Source organism: Phyllobates terribilis, unplaced genomic scaffold (genome assembly GCF_046119375.1).
Source record: "Phyllobates terribilis strain yellow unplaced genomic scaffold, ASM4611937v1 Scaffold_1__5_contigs__length_1240528914, whole genome shotgun sequence".
In the NCBI taxonomy this organism is placed as follows: domain Eukaryota; kingdom Metazoa; phylum Chordata; class Amphibia; order Anura; family Dendrobatidae; genus Phyllobates; species Phyllobates terribilis.
The window spans coordinates 1,168,993,529-1,169,014,312 of NW_027362761.1; the positions used below are offsets into that span (position 1 = coordinate 1,168,993,529).

At 43.2% G+C, this 20,784-nt stretch overlaps 1 protein-coding gene across 3 annotated transcripts in view; it reads right to left on the minus strand.

Annotated features, from left to right (window-relative positions):
• Positions 1-1,962: 1,962 nt before the first annotated feature.
• The window catches only part of REEP1 (receptor accessory protein 1), a 100,343-nt gene continuing 81,521 nt past the window's right edge, over positions 1,963-20,784 (minus strand). For all 3 annotated transcript variants that reach the window (XM_073649133.1, XM_073649135.1, XM_073649136.1), the window contains one exon: positions 1,963-2,480. In XM_073649133.1, the coding sequence (XP_073505234.1) occupies positions 2,409-2,480 (72 nt within the window). In that variant the 3' untranslated portion in view covers positions 1,963-2,408. The remainder of the gene's footprint in view (positions 2,481-20,784) is intronic.

Below are 20,784 nucleotides of genomic sequence, written 5' to 3' on the forward strand. Positions count from 1 at the left end.
GGGTGTGGTTTGATATGAAATGGGTTTGGTTTAATAAGTACCGCGATGGGCGGTCCGGCTCTTTTTGGCGATCTGTATTATTCCACTTATTAAAAAGAGGCGTGAAGTGGATCCCTATTAAATATCTGTTCAGACTTGTGATTGAAAAGCAGAAACCCAGCAAAATGCACCCCACCTCCCAGCGTCCGCGGCTCCTCTTTCGACTCGCCAGCCTGGCGTGATATCACAAGTGATGACGTCTCGCCAGGCCGGCTAATCAAAAGAAGAGCTGCAGATGCCGTCAGATAGGATGTGGTTCTCAGAGCTCCCGTCCGGCAACAAGAGACCCCTGACGTGGCCGCTGGACGGGGTCCTGACAACCTTTTCTACAAGGGAGCTCTATCTATTTAAAGGGACTATCGGCTTTGGACAACCCCTATTTGTTAGAAGGGTCCATCAACAATATTCAGATCATAGAATCCTGTGCGATCAGTGGGGAACCTAATAAGCTAATTATCCTACAGCGCCCCCACTGGAGAAATGAGGAATTACACAGTGCCTTAGAGTGAGTGATACATCTTGTAAAACTATATCCACTATGGCCAAGAGATGAGGATCCTGAACAAGGGAATCCCCCCTCTACTAACTCCAAATTTCACAATGGGGCGTATAAAATAGGTTTTCTAAACTGCACAAACTCTTCAAAGGTTATTCCCATCTCCAAGAGCCTATCCCAATATGTAGTAGGTGAAATAATAATAATATTATCAAATATCTCCAATTAGAAATGTAGAATAGTTCTTCCGATTCGCTATGCCACTTACCCCATGCGCAGGGCATTGTTGTAGCTTAGCTATCCATGGTTACGACCACTAACAACGAACTGTCACTGTATGAGTGGTCGTAACCATGAATACCTCAGGTGCTGCAATGCCCTACACATTGGGAAGGCGACATAGCTAATCAGAAGAACTATACTACATTTATAATTGGAGATATTTGCTAATATTATTATTATTATTACACCTACTACATATTGGGATAGGATCTTGGAGATGGGAATTAACCTTTAAGTCTTCGCTTCCATAATTTCCGAAAGGGCTATTTGAATGCTGTATGTGAAAAATCTTCAGATTGAGTCCGAGCCACAGAAGTGGAAAAGCAAAGGGAAAGCAGTTTGACAGAAGATACGAGGAGATCTAAAAAATTGAGTTAACTAATAATAGTTTGATTTTTCTGCCTCAGAGACATTTTTATTAATTGCAATTTGTTTTCCTATGAACAAATCTATTTTATAGACCGCACTTTTAAAAAAAAGACCAATAACTCTAATGATGTTTCATTGTATTAGACTTGGGGGCGCTGTTGCACAGATGTCTATGGAATATTGTTTCTTGCTATAATGGTGAAAAGAGGTACTGCAAGTGGTACTGTAAAAACGACAAAAAAGTTATGGAAAATTTACCCTAAAAATGTAATTTTACCTTTTAACCATGAAGGACGTTTTTTAAATATTATATAAATTACAAGTGTGTAATATTATACGATCATGTCCATCACCTTTAAACTCATAACTCCCACCCCATTTATCTACCCAATGTATCCAGAAAAGCCTCCATTGGTTCAGAATGTTTGCTATGCTAATTAGTCCATTTAGAATGATAAATAAGATGGCTAATTACGGTCCATTCAACTACACATCAATGCTATAAGGACTGGATTGTAGAAGTGGAGAGATCTCTGAGCACTTTTCCTAATAAATGGGGCTGAGTTGCAATACCAGACCTAGCCACTGGACAAAAGTGGCGCTGTTTCTGGACAAAAAAAAAAAAGCAGACCCTTTTTTCTACTCTCATGATTACAAAGTATGGTAGCTACTATCTTGAAGACATCTGTCCATCCCATCTGACTACTAATTTCGGATTAATCCGCTAAGGTAAATACAGCCGCCTCTGCCTAAAGATCACAAGAGAAGCAGAAACATAGAAAGACAATCATAATTTATACAAACAAAAAAAAAAAACATGTAGCAGGTACAGAGAAAAATCTCCCAGCGCACATGGCTAATCAATGTCATCAGTAAACCAATACTTAATATCGCCGTCAGGAGGAGGAGGACGGGCGCCGTGACTGCTCAGGACGAGGGCAGCTTCCACATCGTAGGATTAGGGGACTGCAACTTCCAAGCAGGGCTCACAGTCAAGATGTGAATGTCTTCATACGTCCTTGGAGCAGTTTCAAGGCAGCTACGTACGGAAAGCCGAACACTGACAGATATGGCGGAGGAAGTGAAGGATTCTGGGAAAAGTCACGCCTGATTTTTATCATTTTTTTTTATCCGAACTATGACGCCACCTTGTCACGTGGGTATTAATTGCTCTTTTTAAGGCAGTGAAGAGACATTCTGTGGTTCTTGATGGTGGCTGCATTCATGCAGTTTCCGTGTTAGAGGCAGAGGTACTTTTCTTCCTGAATCGAGGCTTATGGACTCTGGGAGGAGGCTGGAAAACAAGGGGAAAGCGGCATTACTCATACAATAATGCAATATTCAGACCCTATCTATTATCTATCTATCTGTCAATTTTATAGATCTATCTTTCTTATATCTATCGATCTTATAAGTGAGAGCTGTCAGAACCAGGAGAAAGAGTTGTGATGGATTTTTAACATTTTTGGAAAACACCTAGATAAAACACTTAACCTCCATGTAATTTATTTTTTGTGTTGTCATTTTTACACTACATGAGGACTAGCCATTATCGTAATAGTACTGGTACTCAGGCTTGGACTGGCCCACCAGAGAAGGAGGGAATCCTCCGGTGGGCCATAACTTCTCCTTCAGGAGAGTGAGAGCAGTCAGAACCAGGAGCAGGAGTCTTGATGGATTTTTAACTTTTTTGGAAAACACTTACCTAGATAAAACACTTAACCTCCATGTAATTTATTTTTTGTGTTGTCGCTTTTACATACCAAACTCACAGTACAGCCATTATGGTATTAGTACTGGTACTCAGGGTTGGACTGGCCCACCAGAGAAGCAAACAATCCTCCGGTGGGCCCTGGCTTCTCCTTCAGGAGAGTTTATAGTGCAAACCTTGCAGCTGCTATGGGGCCCTTGAGTGGGGAAGAACCTGGTGCCACCATCTGGATTTCAACAGTATCTGAACAATCACATGATAACCGATCGAATCAGCAAAAAGAGCCGAATCCTAACATTGTGTATCTTATGGCTACACCCCTTGAAACAGTGCCTGATAAAAATTGGTCTAGGTCTGAAACGCACTTTAATGATGTATTGGTTTTGTATACATGAAAGGTGGGCCCTCAGAATCAAGTCCTCCGGTGGGCCCAATGTTCATCAGTCTGACACTGATCTTACTCATGGGTGCGTGAGAGCTCTCCATTCTCCATAATTTAAGAGGACCAGAGCAGGAATCCCCTCTATAATGTCCATTTGTCTTGGTAGTCCCTATGGACAGGAGTTTTCCTAATCAGCCAACCGCTTTAAGAAGAAGATTATCTGGATGGAATGTGACATGCAGTTAACTAACTTTTTGATGACTTCCAGGTTGCATTTTTTTACTGTACATCATATAGTAAAACAAGTAAAAAAGAAATAGAGAAAACTAACAAAGATGGAAAATTTTATATGAACAATCTAAGAAAATAAAAATCAGACGACCTGCACTCAGCTCAGCCGGGAGAGAGGAGAAAGCCGCTAAGAGACGCCTCCCACGAAAACAAAATCCTTCCGTTCCCGACATTGGGGAAGAGTTCGGAGGCTCCCGTATGCATTAGGTAGTCACCCGGACCTGGGCAGGAACAGACTTTCATCTAATGTGTACGGGTGCCTTAATGGGAATGTGTCATCAGAAAATGACCTATAGGTTTTTGTGTTACATATTACGTGTTTTGTGTTATGTATTTTTTAAATGTTTTTTTTTCTCCTCATCTTACAATCTTTATTTCTTTATTACAAAATAAAAATTAGAAATCTTGTAATTTTTACACCGGCCACTGGAGGTTTTTTTTTTACTCCTACTTCCAGTAATTTCAGGATATTCACATATACATTAGCAGCAATCGAATGATTCCGACCCGATCTTTTGTAGTGAAGCATCTAATGAGTGTGTGCAATAGGTCATGGTGAAGAGAGAGGAAGCAGAGGGAGCCGTGACATTGCCTATTGTGATGGATGGATCCTGTGTTATCAGTTGTGTCATTGTAATCCTGCCTCTGATGATAATGAGCCTGCTGAAAACTGTTCCTGAAAGAACAGGAAATAAGTCTTAGGCCACGGCCCCACTATCAGTATTTGGTCAGTATTTTTTCTCAGGAGTGGGAGCCAAAACCAGGTGAGGAACAATCAGAGAAAAGGTATAATAGAAACAAGTCACCAATTCTGCATTTATCACCCACTCCTGGTTTTGGCTCCCACTCCTGAGAAAAAATACTGACCAATTACTGATAGTGGGGCCGTTGTCTAAAAAAATGAATATTAAAAGATTATTAATTTTGCTGTTTTTTTTTAACTAAAGATTATAATGTATTTACCGCTTCCCGACCACCCACTGTACATAAACGTCGGCGCTGCCTGGGCTCTGTGCAGCGCCGACGTTTATGAACGGTCGGTGGTCCCGCAGCACTCAGGACCCCCAGGGTCCTGCAAGTGCTGCGGTTGCGGTTCAGAGCGACAGCTCTGACAGGGGACATCATCGGGACCTGATTGGATCAGGTCCCAATGATGTTAACTCTTTGCTATCTTCTATATGCCGCGATCTATAGTGATCGCGGCATATAGAAGATAGTGAGAGGAGAAGGGGTTGTCCACTTACCTCTCTGACGGCCCCCTGATGCCTTCCAGGACCTGGCGTTGTTATGGCAGCTGGAGGTCAGATGAACGCCTCCAGATCTGCCATATATGGTGTCCTGCTGAGCTCAGGCTGCAACTGAAGTCCAGCAGGAGACAGACAGTGTGAAACTGTCAGCAAACTTCTCATGCAATGTAATACATGTCTATTACATTGCATGAGAACAGTGATTAGAAAAATAAAAATTAATGTCCCAACAGGGACTAAGTAAAAATGTAAAAAAAAAGTCTAAAAAATGTTTTCAAACTGTTAAAAAAAAATCACAAAATAAATAAAAATAAATAAATAAAATATTAAACCAATAAATCCATATATTTATGCAAAAACAAAAAGAGTACACATATTTGGTATCGCCGCGTCCGAAACAACCCAATCTATAAAACTGTCACACTAATTAACTCCTTCTGTGCACACCGTAATAAAAATAAATAAAAAACGGAGCAAAAAACGATGCTTTTTCATATCGCCAAACAAAAAGTGGAAAAAATGCGATCAAAAAGCAAAATGGAAATAAAAATGGTACCGCTGAAAACGTCATCTTGTTCCGCAAAAAAAAAGCCGCCATACAGCTCCATCAGCCGAAAAATAAAAGTTATAGTGCTCAGAATAAAGCAATGCAAAAAAAATATTTTTTCTATAAAATTGTTTTATTGTGTAAAAGCGCCAAAACATAGAAAAATATACAGTAAGTGTAGTATCGCTGTAAACGTACTGACCCGAAGAATAACGCTGCCTGATCACTTTTACCACACGCAGAACGGCATAAAAAAAAACTAAAAAAAAATTCCTGAATTGTTGGGTTTTGTTAATTTTACGGAATAGAAAGCGATCAAAAAATGTCACGTACCCAAAAATGGTACCAATAAAAATGTCAACTCGTCCCGCAAAAAACAAGCGTTTCTCTGTCGGCCGAAATATGGAAAAGTTATAGCTCTCAAAATATGGCGATGCAAAAACTAGATTTTGCAAAAAAAGCGTCTCTTAGTGTGTGACAGCTGTCAGTCATAAAAACCCGATATAAATCTGGTATCTCTGTAATCGCACCGACCCGAAGAATAAAGTAATCTCATCACTTATACCACACGAGGAACGGCGTAAAAAATAAATAAAACCAATTCTTCACCTGCTACTGATTTGTTTATTATGTCTCCCAAAGATCGCAGTAAGGCTCTGCTCACATTTATCCTGCGCTCTGCGCTGAGCACTTACACCAGAGTTTCCGTGTAAATCTCTGAAATACGTGATTCAGCCGGAACCCATGACGGAAGATTACCTGTAATGAGGCAGATATAGGCACTGTGGATGCCGTCTGGCCTGTGATCCCACGGTGTCATTTGTTTTAGGCGTGCATAAAAGTGCGGTTGGCCACAGTTTTGTGCACTTCAGAAAAAAAGGACACCGCTAAACAGAGGCCAGACGGAGTCCAGAGTAACTCTGCTGCCTCATTATAGTGAATGAATCCTGCAGGGGTTTCATCTGAATTACATCACTTGGAAATTTAGATGGAAACCCCGATGTAAGTGCTCAGCCTAGAGCGCCGGATAAATGTTACTTAAAATGTTCCCAATAAAAGCTTCAACTCGGTCCTCAAAAAAAGCTAGTCCCCACTCAGGTCCGTTATCTGTTAAAAATATAAGGGACTTCCAAGTTACTGGTAGCAGAAAGGCTCTGGAAAAGCGAAATGGCCCTTGCCCCCCAAAAGAAATTCAGAAAATGTTGTGCTCCCAAATCCAAATGCCTATTCTACAATAATTTGTTCTCCAATTGTCAAATAGCGCTCCGTCCCCCCCCAGATCTCGCCGTATGGCTGAGCGGTACGATACAGCCACATATGGGGTATTGCCACTTTTAGAAGAAATTGTGTGACACATTTCGGCACCATTTTTACCCATTGCCCTGTGTGAAAATGTAAAATCTGAGGGTAAAACATTTTTTTGTGGTAAAAATACAATTATGTTTTCTTCACTGCCCAATGGTATAAATTTAAAAATTAAAAAATACTCACTACTTCCCTAGATGAATTCCTTGAGAGGTGTAGTTTACAAAATGGGGTCAGTTGTGGGGATTTCTGCTGTTTCGGCATGTCAGCGACTCTTCAAATGTGGCATGGTGTCTGCAACCTATCCCAGCCAACATAGCGCTCCTTTCTCTTCCGAACCCTGCCGTACACCAAAGCAGTGGTTTTCCCCCACATATGGGGTATCGGCGTACTCAGGAGAAATTGCACAACAAATTTCATGGTGCAATTTATCCTGTTACCCTTATGATAATGCAAAATTAGGGAATGAACAACATATTTTGTGGGAAAAATGTGAAAATTTTATTTTTACGGCTCAATATTATAAACTTCTGTGAAGCACCTGGGGGTGCAAGGTGCTCACCACACATCTAGATAAGTTCCCTAAGGGGTCTAGTTTCCAAAATGGTGGCACTTGTGGGGGGTTTCCACTGTTTAGGCACATCAGGGGCTCCCCAAATGCGACATGGCGTCCACTAATTATTCAAACAAATTTTACATTCAAAAAGTCTAATGGCGCTCCTTCCCTTCCAAACCCTGCCGTGCGCCCAAACAGTGGTTTGCCTCCACATATGGGGTATCGGCGTGTTCAGGAGAAATTGCTCAACAAATATCATGGTGCAATTTATCCTATTACCCTTACGATAATGCAAAATTAAGGGATGAAAAACGTTTTTGTGGGAAAAATGTGAACATTTTATTTTTACAGCTCAATATTATAAACTTCTGTGAAGTACCTTGGGGTTCAAAGTGCTCACCACACATCTAGATAAGTTCCCTAAGGGGTCTAGTTTCCAAAATGGGGTCACTTGTGGGGGGTTTCCACTGTTTAGGCACATCAGGGGCTCCCCAAACGCAACATGGCGTCGGCTAATTATGCAAACAAATTTTACATTCAAAAACTCTAATGGCGCTCCTTCCCTTCCGAACCCTGCAGTGCGCCCAAACAGTGGTTTTCCCTCACATATGGGGTATCAGCACAAAAAAATTGTGGTTTGCACAAAAAAATTTGGGGTCCATTTTTTCCTGTTACCCCTGTGAAAATAAAAAAAATTGGGTCTAAAGTAACATTTTTGTGAAAAAAAGTTAAATGTTCATTGTTTTCTTCCACATTCCAAAAATTCCCGTGAAACACCTGAAGGGTTAATAAAGTTCTTGAATGTGGTTTTGAGCACCTTGAGGGGTGCAGTTTTTAGAATGGTGTCACTTTTGGGTATTTTCTGTCATAAAGGCCCCTCAAAGTCACTTCAAATAAGATGTGGTCCCTAAAAAAATGTTTTTGTAAATTTTGTTGGAAAAATGAGAAATCGCTGGTCAACTTTTAACCCTTATAGCTTCCTAACAAAAAAAAATTTTGGTTCCAAAATTGTGCTGATGTAAAGTAGACATGTGGGAAATGTTATTTATTAACTATTTTGTGTGACATACCTCTCTGATTTAAGGGCATGAAAATTCAAAGTTTGAAAATTGCAAAATTTTTGCCAAATTTCCGATTTTTTCACAAATAAACGCAAGTGATATCAAAGAAATTTTACCATTATCATGACGTACAATATGTCACGAAAAAACATTCTCAGAATGAGGGGAATCCGTTGAAGCGTTCCAGAGTAATTACCTCATAAAGTGACAGTGGTCAGAATTGAAAAAATTGGCGTGGTCACGAAGGCAAAAACAGGCTCTGGTGCGAAGTCGTTAAAAGAAGAAAAAAAATAACATAAAAACAATATAATAGATAATTTATCATTAATACAATTGATGTGGTTATTTTGCTTGGTGCATTAGGCAGACTGACTATTGGCGTTCAGAGTGAAAATTGCAAGATTGCTATTTTTTTATGTAGATCATGATATGAAAAAAAAAAATTGCCATTTTTTTAAAATAAATGTAACACAAAAACTTGATTGAGACAATAGGTCATTTTCTGATGACACATTCCCTTTTAGAAAAACTGGACCCATTGTAATCAGTCTCCATCCCTTTTAGGACTCACGCTGGCGTATAATACGGAGGAGTGCAATGCGAGAAAACATCAGATTGCACTCGCACTAATGTTAATCAATGAGTCAGTGCTGATCTGCGAGCTTTTCCTCAGCTGTAATCGTACTAAGGAAAAAAAATTGCAGCATGCTGTGAGTGGCCGCGTATATCGGACAAGACTCGCCAATGCAAGTCTATGGGTGCAAGAAAAAAATCAGACGGCACACGAACCATGCGTATGTTGCTCGATTTTTACCCACACATCTCAAAGGAAATCCAAAATTTCATCAGCCAAGTACAGTAAATTCGCAGCCCAAATCGTCAGAACAGAATAGATGTTCTGTAGATATATCATTTCACAAGACCCTACATAAGTATAATAAACTTGCACTCATTTAGTGCCTTTCATGTGGCACTAAAGGGTGTTTTGCCTGTTTAATTTAATAAGCAAATAATTTAAAAAATTAAGTGGGGTCCCCCTCCTATTTTTGATAACCAGCCAAGGTAAAGCAGAAAGCTGATATTATCAGGCTGGGAAGATCTCTGGTTATTGGGCCTTTCCCTGCCCAAAAATACCAACCCGCAGCCGCACCAGAATTGACGAATCACATTACATGTGCCAATTTTGGCGCTCTGCCTGGCTCTTCCCGATTGCCCTGGTGCGATGGCAATTGGGGTAATGGTAGTTGGGGTTGATGACAGCTGTGAATTGTCAAAAATCACAGCTGCCATCAAGCCCTGGGGTTAGTAATGGAGAGGTATGTGTAACTCTGTTGTGTGAGGGCAAGGAGACAAGACAGAACAGAACATAAATACTTGTATGTTTGTCTGGTGACCAGGTGACCAAAGACAGATGCCCATTGGTTCCAACATGTCTGACTGTGCTTCCAATTTCTTCTCTCACCTTACAGTAGATACCGGGAAACACATGTAGTTTTGGATGGCGGTTTTGAGCCAAAATAAGAAGTGGACACAGCACGAAGGAGACGTAGAAGTAATTTTTTTTAGATATATTGTAATCCAGCGCCTTGCTTGGCATTACAGTATGGTCCAGGGTATGTTTTGGCCGACCAGGTACCTCCCCCTCAGCAGACTGGTCACATGACTGTGACATCACACAGGTCCTTCTGCACACAGAAGGTCTGAACACTTGACTGTGACATCAGCTCAGGTCCTGTGTGTGTGTGTGTGTGTGTGTGTGTGTGTGTGTATGTGTGTGTGTGTGTGTGTGTGTGTGTGTGTGTGTGTGTGTGTGTGTGTGTGTGTGTGTGTGTGTGTGTGTGTGTGTGTTGGAGGATATAAAAACCCTGGTAGTCTTGAGACAGGGTGTGTTAGGCGTGAGGCCTGTTCCTGTGTGGGACACCGCTAGAGTGAGGCCTAGTGAGGCCTGGTGATGCTTGGCGTAGCCTGAAAGGTCGAGGCTGGATCTTGTGTAGATGCCAGTGGCCTTGGAGGGAAAGCCGGCTTGGAAGGCAAGAGTCCCGGAAGGCGAAGACTGGATGTTGTAGGTGAGAAAACATACCAGTAGCCTTGGATGGGACGACGGCTAGAGACCCCTATCTGGGAAGCCGCAAAGCCACAGTGGTGGCAAACCAAACGGACTGAAGCAGCCAAAACTCGGCAAAGTTAAAAACACTGCTTAATGTGGACATTTTTGCTATTACCTTGCTGAAGGCTGTAACTTGGGCCAATTGGGCCTGTCTGCTACTTGAGAGACTCCCGGACGTTATGTGTGTAAACATGCCGGTGATATACTAAGATGGACTGTGTGATAAGCCGTTTATGAAGAGTAATAAACTGCTGTATTGTGAAATACCGGAAAGACATTTCATGTGTGCTTTAATTGACCCGGTGCAGCGAGTATCCCCCAGTATGATGACTAGCGCTGCCTTACATGTGGTTCGAGAATGCGGGCAACTGCAGTCCGGTTGCTAGGGGCAACTGCAGTCCGGTTGCTAGGGGCAACTGCAGCCCGGTTGCTAGGGGCAACGGCACAGGACGACGAGTGTGGATAAAGCATCTTGCTGTGGCTCAGAGAAGTCACAAAGATCAAAGCATCTGGCTGCAACTCGGTGGGGTTGCGAAGATTGTCGTCGCACTCAAATCCGGTTTTGCTGTACCTCAGCGGGGATTAGGAAAATTGTCCTCGCACTCAAACCTGGTTTGCTGTGGCTCGGCGGGGCCACGAAAATTTTCCAGGGAGAGCGGTGAAGTTCTAGTGTGAACAGCGTACCGCGATGGCTGTGAACGTAGCAGCAGATGTGTCTGAAGCTATTGAGCAATTAAAGGGCCGGAGCAGGTATTTGAGAAACTTTTACAGGACATGGTGCAGGAACCGCAGGAGCTATGGGCACCATATAGAATGGCGGCAGTGGACCATTCTATGAACTCTCCGGGGGTGCCAGTATTGTCCCAGAGTGCCCGGGGAGGTGGTAAGAGATGTTGTGAACTGAGTCCTAAGACTAGTGCTGATTTTTTTTGTAAAAATTACTCTGCCGGTGTGGTTGTTAAAAAGGGGATGGAGTCTAAAAAAGGGGCGGATTTTCACAAAGGTGAGGAGGGTAGAAAACTGAAAATTGTTACTGGTTCTGGGTTGGTACCTCCTAAAAATGACAATGTGACCGTTGATAACGGGGTAGCTCCAGTAGAAGGGGGTGACGTCAAAGTGGGAGGTGACCTGTTAGTCCACAACACCATGGGGAGTGACACAGACCCCGTGGCTGACGGTGACACTACGAAAGTAGAAGGAGAGGTCAGTCAGGAGGGGCTAGACGAGGTGAGAAAGTCCCCATCTCGTAGACGGCGCAAGGGCCACAAAAAGGTTGCTCCTGTAGTCTTCGCTGAAAGAGAAAATAAAAAAAATGTAATGCTGTGTGCCGTTGTTTCAAGGGTGGATCCTCCTTCCGAGGCAGTAGAGGAGGTGACGTTGCCAGTAGCAACCTACGGTACAGTACCGAGTCAGAAGGATCTGACAGCCCTGAAAGAGGAGGCGGCCAGTCGTGACCAAGAGCTGGAGCCTATCAGGCAGCAGTGTCAGAGTGACGTGCAGCAACTATGTGGAAACCTGGAGGTCGTGTCCTCAGACCAGCAGAGCCTGGAGTCTGAAAGGCAGAAATTATACCAGATTGTGAGGAATTTACAGCGAGACCTGAAGGGAAGCAACGAGGAAATTAACCAGTGGAAGGAAATGTTCTACGAAATTAAGGAGGACCGCCGCAAAATCAAGGGAGAGGTTTTGCAGTTGAAGCTTGAGAAGGAGACGCGGCAGGATGGAGTTTCTGGATGTGATCAGGTACTAGAACGACAGCGCACACAGTTCAACCAGGAGCTGTGTGAATCCAAAAAGGAGTATGGTGAACTCATGAGGGAGCTGCAGCAATTCCAGAACCAAGTAAAGCCTCTAATGCAGGAGAAGGAGCGGCTGGAGGACTCTCTGCACCAGCGAGACCGGGAGCTATCCACCCTGAAAGAGGCAATAAAAGTTGAAGTGTCTGGTCACGACCATGAGGCAGAAAAGAGGCATGAAAAGTTCAGTGAGGAACTGCAACAGATTAAGAGAGATCATGAGGATCTCCTCAAGGTTAAAGAAAAACTAGAGGAGGGTAAGGCGGATGCAGAGCAAGTGCGCCAAGTGGTTGAGACCACTCTGCAAGACACCCGTGATGAAAATGGTGATCTCCGCAGAAAGACCTTAGGTCTGGAAGCTCAGGTGAAGGAGCTGCAGATGTTCCGTGATAATCTCCAGAGGGCAGAGACGTGCCTTAAGGAAAGGCTCAGCAAGGTGGAAGCTGAGCGGAAAAAGATGGAGGAGTCCATCGGAGAAGCCACAGACCAGGGCCAGGAGTTGGCCGCTGTTGATGGGAGGTATGAAGCAGATATCTCCTCGAGTGATGTGAGCTCGGATGATTCGGTGGATGTAGGAGCCGAGATCAAGGAGCTCAAGGAGTCGCTACAAACCCATTGGAAGCAAGAGAAGCTTGAGAGACTGGCTGTTGAGAGCCGAGTGGGCGCATTGGAGACAGAGAGGTCTGAGAGAACACTACTGTTAAAGGAACAGTTGAAGCAGGAAGAGCTTCAGAGACGGGCCGCTGAGAGGCGATTGGCGGAGCTAGAGGAAGAAGTTTCCGGGCTCAAAAGTCGCCTGACAAAGTATCACTCAGTGAACGAGACCTCCTTGGAGAAGGAAAAGGGCAAACACGTTGCACTCACTCCCTTATACCATGAGAAGGTGGACCTGAGGAGAGCTAAGAGAGTGTTAACGGAAGATAAATATGAAATGGAAGTAGTCAGGACGAAAATTCGTGAATTTGTAACTGTGAGTCAGCTCAGGGGAAGCATACAGGGTGAAGAAGCTGGAAGTCAGTTGTCCCTGAAACCTGAGCTGGTTGATCGTCTCGAAACCACTGGTGAGACCGAAACGTCTCGGTACAAGTGCCTCGTAGATGTACCCGAGGATTTGAAGGAAGAATGCACCAGTGAGTCCGTGCATGAGGAGTTTAAGAAGGCCGTGGGAGCCTGTAAGGTGTACTTAACCTCAGAAGCTAAACAGCTGGTGGTCCTGTCCACGACCGAAGTCACAGTGAAGAGGGTGGCTATCCTAAGTGACATGCACTGGCGATGTATTCGCACGAAGCGGTTTCTCCGGTTGAAGACGGAACAAGCCGTTAGACAACTGGAGCTTATGAGAAAAGCTCACAGTCTGCGGGAAGAGGTCATCCGGGTGCCTCATGTTCTGGTGAGAAAGCTCGTTGGGAGAAATGGTCGAGCCATGCAGATGATGGTCAAGAAGTCTGGTGTGGTGAAAGTAAGCAGTCCACGTGATCGTCAGGACTGGATACCAGACGAGGACGGCATGGTGTCATTCTCCGCTGTAGGAACGGAAGAAAGTCTTGCATATATGAGCATGCTGATAGAATACCGAGTGACCTACCTGCGAGAGGTAGAACAGTTGAATCTCGCCAGACTGCGAGTGGAAAGACAGCATCGCCTGAGCAGCAGAAGATGGCAGCCGTCTAGAAATTGTAAGACCAGACAGAGAAAGGGCCCTTCAAATAATAGAACGGCTACAGTAGAAGGTAGAGACCTTCCAAGATGTCCTGAGGGTAGTGGGCGTGGGTGTAGAGGTAGTGAGACCTCCAGTAACTCAGGTTTGAGAGGCCCATACAAACGACCCAATAGAGTACAGGACAGTACGGAGTCTAACCGGACCTTAGATACCAGGGCATGTGAGTCACACTGCTGTATGACTGACCGCTGGGAGCGGGGGAGACCTGACAAGGTTACGACTGACCGCTGGGAGCAGGGGAGACCTGACAAGGTTACGAATGACCGCTGAGAGCGGGGGAGCTCGGACAAGGTTACGACCTGGAAAGGTGACCTGACGAAGTCAGTGACATTGACAGATGGTAGGTCCCTAAGGAATGGGCTAATGTCAATGACTAATGTTCCAGGGGCTGGACAACGCAAATGTCAAGTACATGGTCTCGGTGTGAACTGTGGGTTATAGTGGTTTGTGTATGTTATGTGTTCAACCCCACAAGTTTGAACAGAGGGGGGGGGATATGTAATGCAGCGCCTTGCTTGGCATTACTGTATGGTCCAGGGTATGTTTTGGCCGAACAGGTACCTCCCCCTCAGCTGACTGGTCACATGACTGTGACATCACACAGGTCCTTCTGCACACAGAAGGTCTGAACACTTGACTGTCACATCAGCTCAGGTCCTGTGTGTGTGTGTGTGTGTGTGTATTGGAGGATATAAAAACCCTGGTAGTCTTGAGACAGGGTGTGTTAGGCGTGAGGCCTGTTCCTGTGTGGGACACCGCTAGAGTGAGGCCTAGTGAGGCCTGGTGATGCTTGGCGTAGCCTGAAAGGTCGAGGCTGGATCTTGTGTAGATGCCAGTGGCCTTAGAGGGAAAGCCGGCTTGGAAGGCAAGAGTCCCGGAAGGCGAAGGCTGGATGTTGTAGGTGAGAAAACATACCAGTAGCAATGGACGGGACGACGGCTAGAGACCCCCATCTGGGAAGCTGCAAAGCCACAGTGGTGGCAAACCAAACGGACTGAAGCAGCCAAAACCCGGCAAAGGTAAAAAGACCGCTTAATGTGGACATTTTTGCTATTACCTTGCTGAAGGCTGTAACTTGGGCCAATTGGGCCTGTCTGCTACTTGAGAGACTCCCGGACATTATGTGTGTAAACATGCCGGTGATATACTAAGATGGACTGTGTGATAAGCCGTTTATGAAGAGTAATAAACTGCTGTATTGTGAAATACCGGAAAGACATTTCATGTGTGCTTTAATTGACCCGGTGCAGCGAGTATCCCCCAGTATGATGACTAGCGCTGCCTTACAATATCCAATTCTTTTCTAATCCACTCCTGGTTATGACAAAAAAAATACAGCAAAAACTTCACGTGTAATCCCAGCCTAAAGGGCAGATCTGGGTACAAACTATTTTTTTGGCTAGTTTTCTATTGCACAGATGTACTTTGTAGCAGAGCCTACCCAATATATTTGTATCTGTTTTATCCCTTCTCTGAGAATTTCTGGGGAAATTTCCACCTGATTGACAGTAATCTGTGATCTCCTTGTTATAACAATGGAAGTGAAAAGATTATGAAGCCGTTGTGTTGCAGGGATAAAGGCATCACAGTGTTTCGTGGCAACAGACTCGGTGAAGCCAATTCCCAATGAAAATCTCTAAATCCCGGGGAGGATTCTGGAGAAGCGAGATATGTTTATAATTATAAAATGCCGATACTCGCTGAGATCCCCGTCCCCAAATCAAGCTTTATTTTATTTCATCTTCCACATTTAGCATTTAGGTTAGAACCCAAAATACATTGCCTTGCATTTGCATCCTAATGAATAGGGTGGCATGGCCAAAAGTATGTGAACCTCTATTCTAATTAGTGGGTTTGGCTACATTTAGCTACATCAGTTGATAAGTTAAAGCCTCCAGCCATACACCTTCCATAGATATCATATAAGGTAGTTGCCTTCACAATTTCTCCCTCCACAGTGCCGCTCCCAGCCACCAGGCTGTGCATGGAACTGCAGCCAGCCCCATTCACTATGCATCGAGTAGCAAGGAGCGGTACTGAGCAGAAGGACTGGAGATGGGATGCAGAACTAAAGCAGAGTTGCGTCCTCTTCATTCTCAGGATAAATGGCAGGTCCCAGAGGTCGGACCCCCAGCGATCATTTGTGGTGCCATATCCTAGTGATATTCCATAATTTACTGAGATTGGAATAGGCCTATAACCTTCTCCAGAGCTTTGTGTGTGTTTGGAAAACTAGGAAGCTAAGCCCTGCACACTAACTAAGATGGCCTCTGAGAGGAAAAGATGGAATCAGAAGAAAAGATGGACTCCGAGAAGAAAAGATTGACTCTGAGAAGAAAAGATCAACTCTGAGAAGAAAAGATGGCCTCTGCCAGCATTCTGTCAGACAGTTTTACTCTCTGGTATTTTTTTCCTGCTTCTTTGTAGCTCGTTCAGTTGCAGACTGAATTCCCCTTTAATTAGGATTGACAAAACTTCTGTTACATACTTGACTGAATTCTTGCAAATAATATATTTTTTTTAAGAATTGTCAGATTCCTGCATTGCATTTCATCTTACATTTCACAGATTATTACTATTGTTGTGGTTACCTTGCTTGGTGCATTAGGCAGTCAGACTATTGACTATCCCATCATTCTTTTATCAGCAGAGTGAATCATTTACGCCTGATACAATAAAGAGTTTGGTTGTAGAAATATTCTTCTGTCTCATACTCATCTCAGTAGACTGTAAGGCAGGGGCTACATGGCGACTTGGGCCACGACACAGGTTTCCTAGATGTCGTTGCTACATCTCCGCGTCATACAAATGAATTGGGTCGCATTGCAAACCCGTGGGCAGTGTGACCCCGATAATCAAGTGCAAAAAGCCCAACCATGTTGTATTTTTTGTGACTTGCCTGTTGCGATCCCAGTACCCTCAGGGGTATTTCACTTACATTGTGACACCTAGAGAACTTTCGCCACGTGACCTGTGCCGTAGCCAAAGTCACCCAGTAGCCCCAGCCTTATCTGTACTAAAAAGTCTGTACGTTCGAGGTACACAGTGGGATTATAAGATGTCAAATTTGGCAAATTCCCTTGAGCCTCCACTCAATTGAAGACCTAGGAGGATCCACCAGCCATCTTCCCTGCTGACCGTTTGGTGATCCTTTCCAGCCAAATCAGATAAGGTGGCCACTTTATTTAGAAGTCAAGTTGAGTCTCTTTTGGCACAGCCCAGCCACTTCTCCTACATGTGACTGTAGTAGGTGGTCCGGGGGGTTCTGGGTCCCAGATTTGATCCAGTTCTGCGGTATGTATACAACTAAGGGTCAATTACAGCCTGGCAGGGTTATATTGGGCCATCAGAGTAACAGAGGCTTTAGAGCTCAGACCCAAGAATGGTCCCTGAAAGTCCAGCAGAAGACAACCTCATTTGCTGATGACTTTATGGCCAATCACTTTCCACAAGAGTCAATTTCTTAAGGGATTACTGGCAGATAAAGTTTTAGATCCTATTGATGCAGTGATAAGAGAGATAATCATGTAATCATTTTCTGTATGGAAAGAGGGTGGACCTCATAATACTAAAGCGACTCAAGAGTAAAGAGCATTGGATCATCGCCCACCCACGAGGCTTACAAAACTCTCATTCATTTTATTGGAAAGTGACCACTAATGAATAACCTTTTTTTTTTTTTCAAATCTACCATCCAATTATTTTCACATGCCCCTAGGGAATAAATGATCGATCCTTGATGGGTCAGATTTTTATAAAAGGTTTAAAGGAGTATTCCCATCTCCAAGATCCTACCCCAATATGTAGTAGGTGTAATAATAATAATACTAGCAAATACCTCCAATTGGAAACTTAGCATAGTTCTCCTGATTAGCTGTGTTGCTTACCCCATGTGCAGGGCATTGCAGTAGCTTAGGTATCCATGGTTATAACCATTACCATTATAGTAACAGTTAGTTAGCTGTTAGTGATTGTAACCATGGATATCTAATTTACTGCAATGTCCTGCACATGGGGTAAGCAACATAGCTAATCAGTAGAACTATACTACATTTCCAATTGAAAGTATCTGCTAATATTATTATTATTATTATTATTATTATTATTAAACCTACTACATATTAGGATAGGATATTGGAAATGGGAATATTCCTTTAGCTTCCATGTTATAAAAAAAAGTAAATTTTGTTTAAAACCCCTTCTAATCATCTTCAAATGAGGCTGAGTGATGACATAACTTGGACTCCATGCACATCCAACGTTTATCTTTTGGTTAAAATGAATGTGTCATCAAAAATAACCTATTGTTTAAATCAAGTTTTTATGTTGAATGTATTTATAAAAAGAATATCGATAATGATCATGGGTTTGTTTTGTTTTTTTTTCACATTTCTATATCAATATCTTTATGGAAAAAAAATCAGAAATCTTGCAATTTTCACATTGGCTATTAGGCCTAATATAATTCTTCCTGTTCTGTACAGAAGACTTTTCAGACTTTTCAGCAGTCTCATTATCATTACAGACAGAATTACAATAACGCCTTTCTAAATCAGTAGATAATACAGGATCCACCATGCACAATAGGTGATGTCACAGCTCACCTTCTCCTCCTAGGAGTCTAATATTTTGCCTAGTGGCCAGTGTGAAACTTTTTTTACTTTTCTTTCCATTAAACAAGATATTTTCTAATTCCATATCTCTTTTAGCAGCACCCACAGGATGGTGACATGTTTCCTATTATGTCTCTAGCTTTGATCAGTGGGAGCCCAGGTGGTAAGACCCCAACAGAAGACTGCAACAAAGGGGACAGAATCTAGGCGCTGTTGCCTTTAGGCTCTTATCAGCTTTGCTCGCCTTGGAGGCCCAAATAGATCGGTGCTTGGACCATATACTTTGTATGAGCCCATAGACCCCTATAAATGCTTCTCTGAAGCACCATGATTTCAACAAATATTGAGGGTCTAAGTCATTGGACCCCACCTAACAAGACTTCTGACATATCATCGTGACAGGTTGAAGTTTTCTAAAGCTACATGTACGTTATTTTATTTAGGGAGTGTAGCTCTTGGTTTCTCCAGAACTACATGTGCTGGGACCCCCCTACTCTAGCCAATGGACCCTAATTTATTTATATTATAACTATAGAACACATGGACCTTATTAGCTGTCATAACCAAGGATAATAGCAATTCCATAGCAGTGCCTAGCATCGGCAGCATCCACATACAATCACAACCTGCAGCGAGGCGGTAAGGAATATTTGCATTTGCAGAAATTTTGCCCAATTTTCTGTGATTGCCGTATTTCATATTCACATGACCCATGAGGCAGAAGAACCATCCCAACCTCTCAGCTTAAGTTTTGACATAAATATGAATTATTATTGACTTTCCATATGGGATCTTATTACACAAGTGGAGCAAAACGCATCGGGGACCCATCCTGCCCTATCGTTGACGATACACATCGGATGGGAGTTCTTTTCGAAGGTTGACATAGCTGAGATATATTTGCTGTTCTGCTGCTGTAGATGCTTTCGTCCTCTTTTGAAACCATAGACAAAAAACATTTAGCTGTTAAGATGGGCCCTTCTGCACTCCTTTACATAGTACAGGGGCCGATGGAGGAGGACTTTGCTACTCCACCTCCAAGTTGTCCAAGATCTTCAACTTGAGATTCATCTAAGGAACTCCTCCTTTTTTTTCGGTCAGCCTCAAGATTTTGATACCCTTGTCAAAGAGCAGCTTTGGTTTCAGAAATGGTGGTCTTGTATTAAGAAAAGCTTTAGGGGTTGAGGTGGGTCCTAATACAGAGAAAAAACGGAATTGAAACTTTTTTTTCCCCCCAGAGTTTAAGGGGTATTCCAGTTTGCAAGAAATATCACCTATTGGGTGGAGTTTATGAATCTCACAGCCTATGGTACTAATGAAGATAGCTGAGTGCTGAGGTCAATTCAACATATCCTGGCCCCAGGGAATGAGGGGAGAGTGGGGAACATGAGTTCTAGAGGTGGCACCAGTATTGATCCAAAAGTTATCACTTGTCTGGTGGATAGGTGATAATTTTTTTTATACTGGAATACCCCACTAGGTGCCCATACACCTTCAGTAGCTTTCAGGTCGTTTGGGCCCAGTCACCCATACACATGAATGCTCATTCAGCTGGGCATGCATTTGTTTTCAATGGGAAAGGCGAGTCAGTGAATACAAAAGGATCTAAAGGTTTAAATTTAAATTGTCCGATCCCTCTATCATCGATCGGTGAAGATTTAGGACACCACCATACATAAAGTTGGCTGAAATCGGCTGGCTTAGCTGACATTGTGCTAATGTGAATGGAGGCCATAACACTACAAAGAACTGATATACTGGGACAAAGTAAGACAGTAAGTAGGTCAATGCATAATTCATATTTCTAGTAAACAGAGTATGGCTGGTATCTCAGAAACAAATTATGTCTTCCTGGAGGAGCTTCCTATTTGGAAGCAAGAATGGGATCTGATGCCACCCAGTGAGATCAGGACAGCCTTTCCCAATGGTGTACTAGATCTCACCGGATGGGACACAACCTTGTCCCAGGCACCAGAGAGTTGTAGTAAACCCAACCGAACCCAACACCATCAGGGGCAAGAACCCCGAAAAATAGCTGTCTGTAAATTGAGTCCTTTTGGGGAGATTCTGATTTGACTTTTTATCCTAATTCATGAGACAAGGCTCTGGCAAGGGTCAATATAGACTTCTAAGATTTCTACTTCCAATAGGTGGAATTATAGACCTGGTTCTCTTTCTCTGTGAAGAAGAGACTATTTGCATTCCGATAGCTTCTAAAATTCTCCTCTTTTTCATTCCACGGTGCCGTCAAGAACCAAGATG